Below are 13,925 nucleotides of genomic sequence, written 5' to 3' on the forward strand. Positions count from 1 at the left end.
AAAAATTTTATTGAATTTGATGTAAGATCTTTCGAATATAATCAAATTTATTGAGACATTAAAGTTGGAATTTAGATGATTAAATTTGGACTTAACTTATTGAATTAATTATTTCACTGTTGCTTTATGATAGCTTAATGAGATACCTTGCATGCTTGTGGAGAGAGTTTCTTATGAGCGTGTGGCGGTTGCCGTGACCCCTAGACTCATGATCTCAAATTGAAGTTATGACAACTAATATGGTATCAAAGCATTAGTTAATGAATTATGACATGAAGAATCAAACATAAGATGAGTGTAGACATACGGATAGACATTAGAGATTTTGGGTTATAGATCTATGATGATTGTAGTATAAGTTATCTTCGTGATTTTTGATTAAATTTTAAGATTTAAAATCTTAAGATTATGTATGAAAAGATCACTAAGAAATCATGATTAATAAGGTTTGATATATGATGGGCAATTTATGGATCATGTTATGATTGGCTAGACTTGATCTAAAGTAATTGCAAGTTGATTGATCATGAAACTTTATTGTGCATTCTGATTATTAATTTGATCATTGGTTGTTTAAGTGAATTACAAGCTCAAATTAGATATAGGAGTAATACTATGATATTGTTCTTGACTTTGAAGTTAATGGCAAGATGAATGTTCATTATTTAAAGTCGCTTATGATCTAGACTAAGAAAAGAAAGATCTTTTATGATATTTGATTAGAATATATTTTGAAGTTAAACTTAGTATATGGATGATGTATAAACTGGGATGCTATAAAAAATATATATTTGAAAATATTACAAATAAGTCTATTTCTAATGGAAGAAATTAATTTTATTTTGAGATCATAGAGTATTTATCTCGATGGATCCAATAATAATTTTAGTTGTTATCTTTGGATCCAAATAATAGATCTCATTTATGTCTATTGAAAACTATATGATATATATATGAAACTTCAATTCAAAGATTTCATATATAAGTTGATCAAGAGATTTTTTACTATCATAGTTAAAGTTGCTAATAAAATCCTTGATTGCTATCTTTGGATTAACATAATTGATCTTAATTATATCTATTCTTGATTTTTGGAACATATGTGAAATTATAATTAAAAAAATGGGATTATGAATTGATCTAGAGTTCTTTTGTTATTATTATTGAGGTCTCCAACAAAATCTGGTATTGAATAGAGAATTAAATCTTAAGCAATTTACATGATTATTATAGAGGATTTTTGACAGATGTTAAGGATCTCTACGAAAGAAATTTTAGAAGAGATGATTGAGTCAGTTTTACTTACGTATGATGGCATAAGGCCTTTTAATTTATGGGGCATTGAGAAAATTCATTTAATTGCTTTACTCATAAGAGTTTGATTTAGAATTGTCCAACTAAATTGACTAGAGAGGCAAGACCTAATTCATGTTTGAATTACAATAGCTAGCTTATATGATGGCTTGAATAAGTTGATTGACTTAAAAGTTGATTTAGAAGGATGTGCTTGATATACATATTAGGATGGGAATTAAAAGCTCCTTTTTGACTTAAGAATTTAAAGTTTGGATAATTTTCAATGCAATAATATATTTTGATCAAAAACTATTTAGCACATCCAAAGGAATTTTAATGGTTTAAATCAGTGTATGCAAACAGAAGTGTGGTGATTAAGATCATTTTGAGTTAGTCAGCAATATTGATTCTTTGAATTAAAAATTTGTGATTGATGATATGATTTGATATTGTTTATACAAAAAAATTGATTGATAATGAAAAGAATGATATTTTTTATTCTGGATTATTTTGGATGTCGCTGTTGGGATAATTAACCGACTTCTGGCCATGTGACGGAATAAAAAAGAATCATCTAAAAATTACATTGACTTCTAGGTCAAGTCGGTACAACACCGATCTAATTTAACTCTCAAACTGATTTTGTGCTAATCTGATTTGATCTAGATTGGGTCTCAACGGGGTATTGTGATTAGCTCAGTTTTTATCTAATTTGCTACAAAGGATATCGATCAAGAACTGATCTAATTCGAAACAAAGACAGTCACTCTACAGTCTATTACAATTGTCATCCAAATCTACAACAACTGTTTTTCAACTATACTACAGCTAATCACCATGTGGGTGAACAGCTCACGATTTCCATATAGTTGATCATTCTGTTATAACAAACTAACGGTCTAACAAATTTCTAATGGCCTAATAAACTCTCCTAATGACCTAAGCGAACCCCCTCTATATAAAGAAGGACAAGGTACTCTTCGGAGGGTAAGTTATAATTGAAAGAGCCCAGACTCTGCTGAACTTTTTTTCACTAAAGAGAACTAAAAACTTTTTACTCCTTCCACTCAAAACTTCTCTTCTTGCTTTTTATTTTCTCTATTTCTACTATTTGATCTTAAGGCCCCAACTAACTTAAGCATCGGAGGGTCCTAAACTGGAGGATATCCTACCAGTTCTAGGACTTCTTTTGTAGGTCCATTCATGGTCTATATTGGCCTGACTCTCACCAGCTCTCCAGCTCTATTCAACACCGACCTCATCTTCTTTCCTCTGGAGTCTTGCAGCAACAGTGTCCTATGATAGAACTTATATGTATTCATATAAAGTAGATAGATAATAAGTGATTAAGAACTCTAATCTCCATTATCACTGCCACCAATCAGAAAGGATAGCTATATTAACTTGGGCTTTCCTATGAAGCTCAATGGAAGAATGAGAATTCAATAAAACTATCCTTAACAGTGACATATCAATCTTGTCACGTATTTTGTTCTTGATTTCCCATAACTAGTTTACATATTTCATCTATATTTACTTGTATTAGTCACCCATAATGCATATGAAGAGGTTCTGAATATCCATGAAAGGAGCACACCATCTTAGTCTTTCGAGAGGAGAGTTTCAAAATACTAAAGTGCTAATTCATTGTATGACAGAAATTAGAAGGATACGAATCACTCTTGAGAATCCAAGGCCTTTCTTGTTACCATTAGACAAAATTATCGTTGATATCTCTTTAGTATGGCTAAGTTTAGATTAACTATAAACCTAAGCCATTTTGATAGTCGAAAAACCAAGCCTAACGCAGCTTTACCATGAGAAATTCTTTCTGCACCATGAAGGGTGGAGAAAATTCAACGTGGAGTACACTATTTCATTCGATTAGCCTACATAATCTCTACTTTCTAATACATATTTAATACTTGCATATCGATTTTTTTATTTAAAAATTTTATATGAAAAAAATATCTTTATTTTTTGCAAAAAATTATGATATCTGATCTACAGAATATTATAATATTCACATCGGATGTCATAATTTTTTCACAGCACAGAAATATTTTCGTCATTCAAAATTTTCAAATAATCAAAATTTTTAAATAAAAAAGTGATATGTAGATATTAAATGCGTATTGAAAAGTGGTTGAATAAAAATATCCTTCTTATATTATGACATCCAAAGTGATATTATGACATCCGAGACAAAATATGACCTCGGATGTCATAATTTTTTATAAAAAATATAAGTATTTTCGTCATAGAAAATTTTAAATGGTAAAAATGTCTCTATCTTTTGAAAAAAATTTATGACATCCGAGATGATATTATGGTATTTGAAACTAAAATATGACATCTGAGATAGATATATTTTTATTATATAAAAATTAATCTATAAAATATTAAATATATATTAAAAAATAATAATTATATAAAGCAATTAAATGAGGATTAATATTTTACGTCGAAATTTTTTGCACCGTGCGCGGTGCACAGAATTACTCGCTTTACCAAATGGCAAGCCCAGCCGAGCACTGACCTCTACGTTTCAGGGTAAACCGAGAGGGCGGTGTTGTGGCGGATAAAAGAAGGGCCGGGCGTCACTTTCCTACGCGTTACGACTTCCCATGCACGAAATTTTATAGGTCCCCTATCGCTGAGTTCCACGGTCCTGGGGAACCGATGGGGTGGTCTAATGGTGCTATCCATCCAACGGTTTTGGGATAAAAGGGAAGCGGCGGGCGTCCCGCTTTCTTATGCGGTACCGCTACCTGTCCACGAGATTGTGTAGATTTCCTGCCTCCTCTGCTTTCCGTGTCGGGCGTGTAAGCGAAGACAAGGTTTTCCAAGTCTTTCCTTTTTCCGCTTCGAAAGCGATTTAAGCTCTTCAACTCGTGCGTCGATGAAATTTTGAGCGATCCAAATTCCAAAAAAGAAAACTAGCAAAACGAGGGCGTTCTCCTCCTCCGTTTTATTGGCCCGATCGATCTCCGTCCTTGTTCTCCAGAGCGGAGTTCGATCCGATCCCAATCCGCTGGGAATCAGTAAAATTTCTAGGGTTCGGGGCTCCTCCGCTGTAGCCGGTGAAGATGGGATCCGGGCAGGCGGCGGCGGCGGCGACTCAATCATCAGAAGACTTCGAGACATCGATCTCAGGTGAGCGGCTCTGTTTTCTCTTCTCAAGCCATTTGTAGGAGTTTGGGAATCTACCTTTCCCTTGCTCGTTTTGTTCCTTTCTTTCTGAAAGCAAACCCTTCGCTGTTAATTTTCTTTTACTAAATCCCCTATGCGTTTGAGACAGGAGAATTAGCTCACAAAGTGAGCTTTTGTTTGTTAGTTCTCGTATTTTAGCAATTCAATTATGTAATTAACTAATTTGGTATTAATCTGTTGCTGCGTTTTGGTACTACTATGTTTTGTTTTTTTGGGTCTTTTCTTGGATTGAAGAATTCCTCTCTAAACGCCTCCAGATTTAGTTGTGGATGGTGGCTGCATATATTGTCCTTATAATAACTCATCAAAAATATCCGTTTTATTTTTTTTCTTTTTGGGGATTGGGTAAGTGAAATTATTATTGATCTGGGTAAAAAGAAGCACACGTTATACAGAGTGGAAAAGATAGATGTTACTGAAGCCCATGGATACATATGCTATGGTCCAGGGAAGCGGAAATTGCCTAGGGATAATTCTGATATAGTAACACTTTTGTCTATCTGTTGATCTGATGCACTCAGCACTCCTGTGCTTTTTATGTGACATTTCAATGATGCAACATTAAGAGCTGAGATTGAGATTATAACATCTCTTCTACAGGTCTCTCCCTAATTGAACTAGGAGAGTAGGGCCCATGACCTCTTGTTCATCAGAACTGCAAGAATCACTTATCTTGGAGAATATCTCAGAGGTATTCTAGTGACAATTCTCCGGCTATGCTCTCATCACCACCACATGTTCTCATCAGAAATAAGAAGCCAGAGCCTTGCAACCAAAAAAAGCAATAGTTTTGATACGATTTGACATAGATATTCTTTCCAGTGGAAGGCTTTATCCATTTACTATATTTAGGAAAATGCTAGGGCTAGTATAGGTAGGCTTATAGGGTTAGTTAATGTATCATTAATCTCCACTGATTTTCTTCATTCTAGTTCTTTGATTATTCCGGAGAATATCCGTGTTCATAAATGTCCTTAGCCCCTGCACAATGTTTATAAATGTCCGTAGCTCTTTTCAAAATTTGGTTAGAAGACAAACTTTGCTATCAATTTAAAGGGAACATAAAGTAAGTAAAGAGTCTGCCTTCCCTATACTAGGAGCTTCTGTTAGCCTTTGCAATGATATCACTATGGATGGACATGTTTATTGCTTGAAGTAGTTCAATTTTTTGCTTATCTTTTGTCTTTTCCTTTTTTCCCAAAGCAACCGAGCCTTTAGCTAGGAGTTCGTTTGAAATGTGCCTCTGAGCAAGGAAGGATTTTGAAGAGTGAGGAGCAAAAGTGTCAATTACTAAGTGGATCCTATGGTATTCTGTTCAATATTTTATTTGTAGTTGGGGAGGGGCCTTGATAAGTTAAGCGTTTGCAAGAGCATGTGGTAGTGCATAGGTAGTTTATTGTTGCCAACACAAGGGCAATGGCTCGTATTCAATGTAACATTAAGATAATACTAAATTAAGGATGCTGCCTTGGGTGCCCACCTAGGTCCCTGCCTTGATGTTTTGCATCAAATCTGAATATGGACAATGTGATTGATTTGTGAATTAATAGTGTCTAAGTTATTTCTTTTTATGGATTTACTACATCATAGCTAATGTTTCCCTTTTATGGCTTATTCATATTTCTTAAGATCTCTTCTTATGTTTAAAAAAGATAGTCCATAAAAGGCACCTCATATTTATGGTGGATCAAGGTGTTAGGCAATTTTGTATGGCTTTGACCTTTATCTACAAGAATAATATGCCCCAAGCAATTTAAACCATTAAACATGTACTTCATGAGGTTCCTATATAACTTTCTCTGCCTCATGGTATATATGTACTAATTGCTTCAAATATATCAAATGATTTTCACTAGATTGTGGACAAGCATATCAAATTACATGACAATTTTTTAATATAAGTTCATAGAACTTGGTTCCTCGCACTCATGGAGGTTTCTAACATGGCATGTCTAACCATTCACATTGACCCTCAAATTTTGAATGTTGTCTTTAACTCATCTTGCTTATCGCCTAAGTCATAATTTTATGATATCCACTTCTGTAGCAAAAACCATATACTATATCCAATTCATATTCTAACCCACATATAGAAAATGCTTACTTGATAATAATATTGTTGATGGTGCTACTAGAGATATAGGGTGGCAATTGGGTGGGTTGGGTCAAATATTTGTCAATCCAAACCTAACCTATTTATTCAACGGGTCAAAAACTCAAATCCGAATCTGACCTATTTGTTAAACACATAACCCAACCCACATAACCCATTTATTAACAGGTCAAGTTAAGTTAAACGGATTAAATAGGTTAAATGGGTCGGGTTAAGAAGGTCAGAAATAGGTTAAACAGCTTAAATAGATTTTAAATAGGTTAAATGAGTTAAGTTATGACCCGACCCAATTATTAAGTGGGTCAAAATGGGTAAAAGGGTCAAATATCTAAATCTGAAATCAATCCATTTAATAAATGGGTCTAGATAGCTTGACTCGTTTATAACCCAAGCCCATTTATATTAGATACAAACCTACTTAAAGCATTCATTCATGGGTTGGATTGATAGGTCGTATCATAACTTGCCACCCTTAACGAGACATGCACATCACCCATCTCATACTTTTTTTTGGAAGTCAGGATTTTAGAGATGGCATGATGAATTGTATATTGACAACTATATCCTCTTTGCAATAGGTATAGAATCTCACAATGGAAACTCATATTCAGGGTTTAGATGACAATTTAGAAGATGTGTCAATTTTTGTGTATAATTCGAGCAATAGGATGTATGGTGCTGCATTCCTTTGAGAGGAGGTTGGCAAATAGCTATTGTAGCGGTCTCTTAAGTAGTGATCAAATCTTAGGAACAAGTTATGGCCTTTTGACATCTTTAGTAAGGGTAAAGAAACTAAACATTTTTCTCTGCAAGAACTTTCAAATAAGGCTTGGCATGGTAAAACAATATTCATGTCATACCTTTGTAGTAACTGCTATGGTCTTAGGTTCACCTTTGTTCTAAATGGTCCAGAGTATGAGCAATGTTTATTTTGATGTCAGTCTTGACATGCCGTGGATAGTCTTGCAATCATAATTCCAAGGTATAATTGTTGACCTAAGGGATTGATTTTAATGATTGCAAAATAGTTGAGTAGGTTATTAATGCTTGTGTGTTTTGGAGTAGTTTAATTTGTTTTTTAGGGAAGCTTTAGAAGTTTGAATACTTGGAGAAGCATGGAGAAGCTCAAAGTTGGGGAGAAGTTTGAAGTCATTTGGAGGCTTCTGCATCATAGGAGCTGGCTCTAGTTTGCCAATAGTTGACCCTTGGATGCCCATCGGTCGAAACAGAAGGTTTAGAGCTTTCTGGGCATCGGGAGTTGACCCCTAAGTTGATTCTGGCACTTGAGAGCTGATTGGTACATGGGAGTTTATTGGCACGGACCAGGAGTCAACCTTAGGGTCAACCCCTGATGTGCCATAGGTGAAAAAGAAGGGCTTTTTCTGGTTTCAGTAGGAGTCGATCCTAGGGTCGACCCTTAGCCCAAGAGTCTACCCAATGGTTGACCCTTATTCTGTCAGGCCTATAATAGTTAGTTTTTCCGCACAAACAGAGGGCATTAAGTGCATTCTAACCACTCTCCAACAATCTTCAATGGCTAGAATCCACTCTCCAACATCTCTTCTTCATAAAAGAGCTTCCAAAATCGGAAGAAAGAATACAAGCATTGAGAGATTGAGATCATTGAAAGAAAAAGAGCCTTATTCATTGAAAAGCATTCAATACAAGCACAACCACAACTTCAAGAGCATTGATCAAAGATTTCTCCCTGAAGTATGTAACAAAGAGAGCTTCTCCTAGCAAATCAAAAGGGGTTTATCGGTTTTACTTGTGCTTATTAAGGAGCATTCATTACAACCCGGAGGCCCTCTCTCTCTCTCTCTCCCTCTCCTTCCCTCCTCCTCTCTCTTCCTCTCCTATTCTCCCTCTACCTGTTGGTTTGGGCCCAGTATGGAACGATATGGGGGGCATAATGAACCGTACCTTTAACCATCGGTCTAGGCTTTGGTATAGGTACAACGAACCTTGGGTTGATCCGTATCTTGAAACAGAGTGTATATATATTACTTATACTCAAGAAATGAGCGACTAGCTTGGGATAAGCTAGAGTTTCTGGTTTGTGGTATCTGATGTTTGTATTAGTTTGCGCATAATTAGTGGATTAAAATTCTTGAGGAGCTTGGGGAGCAGTGTAGGTGCTTGGTTTGGTACCGAACTGTTATAAATTTTTTATATTTGTGGTTTCATGATTGTTTGTCTTGTGCATTTGACACTTAGGGCATGTTTAGTTGGAGGGAGTTGGACTCTGGAATGGGAATGGTAATGAGTGACTCTCATTCCAGCCATTTGGTTAGAGGGCATCCAATTTTCATTCTGAAAATTAGGGTTGAGGGATGGGTAGGAATATCTCGATCCATTCTGATTCCGATAGCGAACCAAACGTGCTCCAAAATCCAATCCTTACTCTCTTCTAGGATTCAAATTCTATTCCAATTCCAATGTCAATTCCGATTCCAATTTTCGTTATGAACCAAATACATTGGAGGATATGAGCATTCCAATCCATTATGATTCCGATCGTGAAACAAACGTGCCATTACATTATTTATTGCTTATATTTGTCTTCGCACATCACATACATTTTTGAAAGTTAATTTTCGCTGCACATAATCTGTAAATTTTGAGAAACCTAATTCACCCCCTTCTTGGGTTGCTTCGCTGGGTAACAATAACATCATGTACTCAATTAAAGAAAAGAAAATATAAAAATTGCTAAGTCCTTCAAGATGTCACTTGAGTGTGTTGACTCCAAACTGCCAAAATTATGAATTAATGGTTACTTTCTGAGACTCTCATTCAGTCCTTATACCATAGCAAACACTATTTATGCTGCAGATATATGTTTAACTTCAAGACTAATCCCAAAACACCATGGTATAATAAAAGCCAGAAGCTAATGAATCAGTGAAAATCTGGGTCATTGGATAAGATCTGCTTGCGAACTGTTTCATGGTTGTTCATTGCAGCTAGATGGGGCCCTAAGATGCCTTGATTGTGGTGCAACCTCATGTCAACCCTTAGATGGTCCAAACAGAAATCTGAGCACTTTTGGGGCCAATTTTTGTAGCCATGGCGCCCTCACTTTGAATATTAGCTGTTGATCTTCAGTGATTGCTGCATCAGTTCCCCCTCTTTTGCATACTTAACTCTGTCAAGTTGGGGTAGGAATCTAAGAAGCCACTCCACCTAAGCTAAGATGTTGCACAAGGAATGTTCCAGCCACCCTCTTTAACTTCATTGATTGGTCGTTTTTGGTAGGTATGTATATTATGGTGAGGCCTCCATGCTAAAGGACTACTACAAGGACTGTGTATTCACATGGACATTATGTTGTATCTTCTTATTAAAAAGCCCTGGTTGCCCAAGAAGTATATGACATGCTTTAATCAGCAGCAGATCACATTGCATGGTGTCCACGAGCCCACTGATCAAATAACTGACCGAACACCTCTCACAAACCTTGAGATTAGTGTTGTTCACCCATGCTATCTTGTAAGTATTGGGGTGTAGGTCAGCTTTCAGCACCAACTTATGATTGTATTCTCAGAGGACATTAGTACAGCTCCTAGAATCAATCACCATGGTGCATAGCTGTCCACTGTATGTTACTCTTATTGAGAAAATATCGCTTAGCCTCCAATCTTCACAATCAACTTCTTGATGTATAGAGAAAAGAGGTAAGAGAATGAAATAATGATGTAATTCATCTTCACTGTCGGCACCTTTTTCCACATCATTTTCTTTAGTTTCAGGGTAGACAACTTCTTTGGCCTTTTGCTCGATGCTGGCATTAGCAATCACATGGGCCTTATTAGCGAATGTTACTAGATGATCAGGACATTGTGCAGAGAAGTGGCCAAATCCTTTGCATATGAAGTATTGGATTTTAGCTTTATATTTGAAACTTGTGCCCAATATTGTTGAGATTAGGGATGGCATTGGGTTTAGTCAGATACAAGTGGTCAAAATCTGTCAACCTGAACTCTTTTGTTTATTAAGCAGGTCAAAAACCCAGATCTGAACCTGACCATTTTATTAAATAGGTAATCTAACTTGAGCTACAATGGGTTGAATCAAGTTAAACTGGTTAAACTGGTTAAGCATTGCCACACTTGGTCAAGATCAGATTAGATTGTAAATTGTAGAGGGGTAGGATTGGATGGGATTGTGGATTGGATCATGGATTGTCAGCTTTCAGATTTTTCTGAAAAATATGAAAATTAAAAAAAAATACAAAAAAGGATATAAGCAGTATGAGAACTGTCATCTCAAAAGTTCTTATCAAGGTTTTGAAATATCGTAGGACGTGTTAAGGGGGTATGATGCCTTGTGTCTTGACACTTGGGAATTGGGATGGGGTATATCCTGTCCCGTCCCTGTCCATTTTCTGACTCATCTCATCTTGATACTCAGGGACAGTGGGACATCTTGCAATCCCAATGGTATTTAAAACCTTGGTTATAATACATAATTAAATCCCACCAGGACTTCTCACTAAAAATAATCATCAATTAACTTAATTATCTTATCCTAGCAACCCCTGCATTGATCTTGGTACAACTCATGACTTTATTTTTAAAAAAATCTCAAGTTTCTAATGTTATCTTCTCCACAAACAAATCCATTCCTTGATGTTGAGTTTTATCTCATGTGCTTGCAGTTAATGAGATTGGTCAGGAACTTAGGATTGGTTGATGGTCTGGATGGATGAGGAAATGAATGAGAGCAAGTTGGGTTCCAGGACTGGGTAAAGATGAGAATTCATTTTATTTCTGTTTGGACAAACTTTGAGATGGGATATTTGCTAGAGGTAAATGTTGTTGGATCAGTTGAAAAGTAGATGGGTATATCTTGCTTGAGAGTTCAAGTTCATCTAGAAAGTTATGATAAGGATAAGCTGGAGAGACAATCACATTTTCTCAAGAGCAACAAAAAAGTAGTTCCACCTTCAGATTTGGACACCAGTTACCTCCTCATGTGAAAATAGGGATGCCTAACTTGTTTTGCTGTGCAAATAACATCTGAAAGGCTGTTTGAATGGATCACATGATCCATGATTTGGATTGCATGATCCAACATTGGATTGTCCAATCCAACATTGATTTCGATCTGTTGATTCAATCTGAATTGATTGCATGCATTTTGATCCAGATTGTATGATGTGAATCGTGGATCAGATGATCTTATTCTTAACAACATTGCTTGTGCCTGAATCACTCTGTGCACTCGATGTGCATGTTGGTGTTGCTAGCGGCTCTATAGGCTATCAGTGTCTTTGACTGATTCAATTCTATTGTCAGAGTTCAGATCTGAAAATATTGGAATGGGACGTCTTCAAGGCTGATCACTTCTTTGTTTCTTCCTCGACCTGATAAGTAATTTGCACAACATCCGCTGATGTGTAAAGTGTACCATTAGCTAACCAAAGGAGATTTGGGTTCTCCACCACTGAAATTTAGATTGAGTTACCAAGCTATAGATTTTGGAAATATACCCTTCTATTGTTAAATTCCCTTGCATGAAATGCATGAGCTGTAACCAGAGCCACTGCTTGTAAATAGGAGGCACAAATCATGAGTCGTGGCTGCCTTCATAATATCCCAACTACCGATGGTGGTATAGTGAAATTTGATGTTTGGTCTGCTTTATCCATGTTGTCTCCTTCAGCTTTGCTTCAGTAAACATCCTTTGCTTCAGTAAATATAAGTTGATGCTCCTCAGCAAGCTGTTACCACTCGAAGTAGCTTTGAAGAGCATGAATCCAATCTAAGAAGACATGCGGACTGTGTTCACTACAAAAGTCAGCCACTGCGAGTTTCGCACCATGATCAACTTCAACAAGTTGTTGATTGCCATGCATACGAACATACTTTTTTCAAGGGAGTGTCCAGATATTAATCTGTGAAAGTTGAGCAACAGAAGAGGAGGATTCTATTTTGATGTCGTTCAGCTCTATAATTTTGATTTTGAAGAAACAAATGTACCATATTTTGTTTTACTCATCTAAATTTCGATAGAAACCATGTCTTTAAGATTAAGAAAACAAAAAATTCTTTTGTTTAGTGCCCTCACAGTCTTGGGTGAAGGGCTCAAGCCTATTGTTTAATTCAACATTTGAGACCGTAGTGGGAAAAAGAGAGAAGAGGTCAAAAAAAGAAAGGGAAAGATGGTGAAGTAAGGAGTAGGAAGTTTGGCTTTGTTACCAAACTGATGTAGGATCAAACAGGTATGACTTATACCATGTGAGAGGGCCCCATTAAAAAGGTTCAACGAGGTTTATGTGTAAATTAGTTATTTGCTGCCAAGATCTGAGAATATAACAGCAAAAAACTATTATTAGTTTTCCAGGCAAATGAAGGATCAAACGACTCTAATCTTGGGCTTTATTTGTGAAGAAGGATAGAAGAAATCAAAATCTAGGGCTTTGAGGGTCAATTGAAGAGTGTGTTATATCAAATATCAGCAACTAATTGACACAGATTTATACAGGCAACATAGTGTTCAAGTCTGAACGATCAAAGGGTAGAGAAATTAATATTGAACTCCATAGTGATATTAAAGGAAAATTTAATACATCAAAATCAACAGGGACTTCAAAGCAGTTTTCAAATACCAACAGAAATATCCAAGAAAACTGGAATCTGATATTCTAGGAAATAATGTCAGTGAACGGAAACAGAATATGATATAGAGGACATATTTAGTAGAGAGAGAAAAAGAGAATAAGAAATCAGAAATCAGAGAGAAATATGGGAGAAAGATGAGGGGAAACAGCTGGCTTGCAGCCTTTGTTCTTCGTAACATTTTCCAGTTTACAAGTCTTAGATGTCCAAAACCAGGCTACATGTAAGGCCAGTTGATTTCCTTGTCTTTCCTAATCTGTGTCTAATTGCGACACAATTCCATCAGGAAACAAAAATTTAATACCATATTGTTAACTACCCAGCTAATGGTTGATTATTATAATTTATGTGCTAGTTCTTTTCTAGAATTGTTTCAGAGAAGACAGCCTTAGGGCAGAGCATCTATTAAAGTGTGAAAGGTGTCCTTACCAAGTCTCTTCATTATATGCATGATTTATATCTCAGTTGGGATCATCAGAGCAAGACTGACTGGCATTTGATTGCTCTGCATTGGGGGCTCTATGTTGATGCTTGAAAAACCCAATTTTTTGCTCATCACATCAATGTCCAATCTCTTTGTGATCAACTGAGCTTTTGAACCCTAAACCGACAAATTTGACTCATGAAACACGTCTTATACATAATTTTTGTAAAACATGCATGTTTAAAGTGATAATAAT

At 36.0% G+C, this 13,925-nt stretch overlaps 1 protein-coding gene across 1 annotated transcript in view; it reads left to right on the plus strand.

Annotated features, from left to right (window-relative positions):
- Positions 1–3,956: 3,956 nt before the first annotated feature.
- Positions 3,957–13,925, plus strand: part of LOC105032461 (vacuole membrane protein KMS1) — a 32,309-nt gene continuing 22,340 nt past the window's right edge. Inside the window, exon 1 of the mRNA XM_010906914.4 lies at positions 3,957–4,452. Within this exon, the coding sequence (XP_010905216.1) occupies positions 4,386–4,452 (67 nt within the window). The 5' untranslated portion in view covers positions 3,957–4,385. The remainder of the gene's footprint in view (positions 4,453–13,925) is intronic.

Source organism: Elaeis guineensis, chromosome 13 (assembly GCF_000442705.2).
Source record: "Elaeis guineensis isolate ETL-2024a chromosome 13, EG11, whole genome shotgun sequence".
Taxonomy (NCBI): domain Eukaryota; kingdom Viridiplantae; phylum Streptophyta; class Magnoliopsida; order Arecales; family Arecaceae; genus Elaeis; species Elaeis guineensis.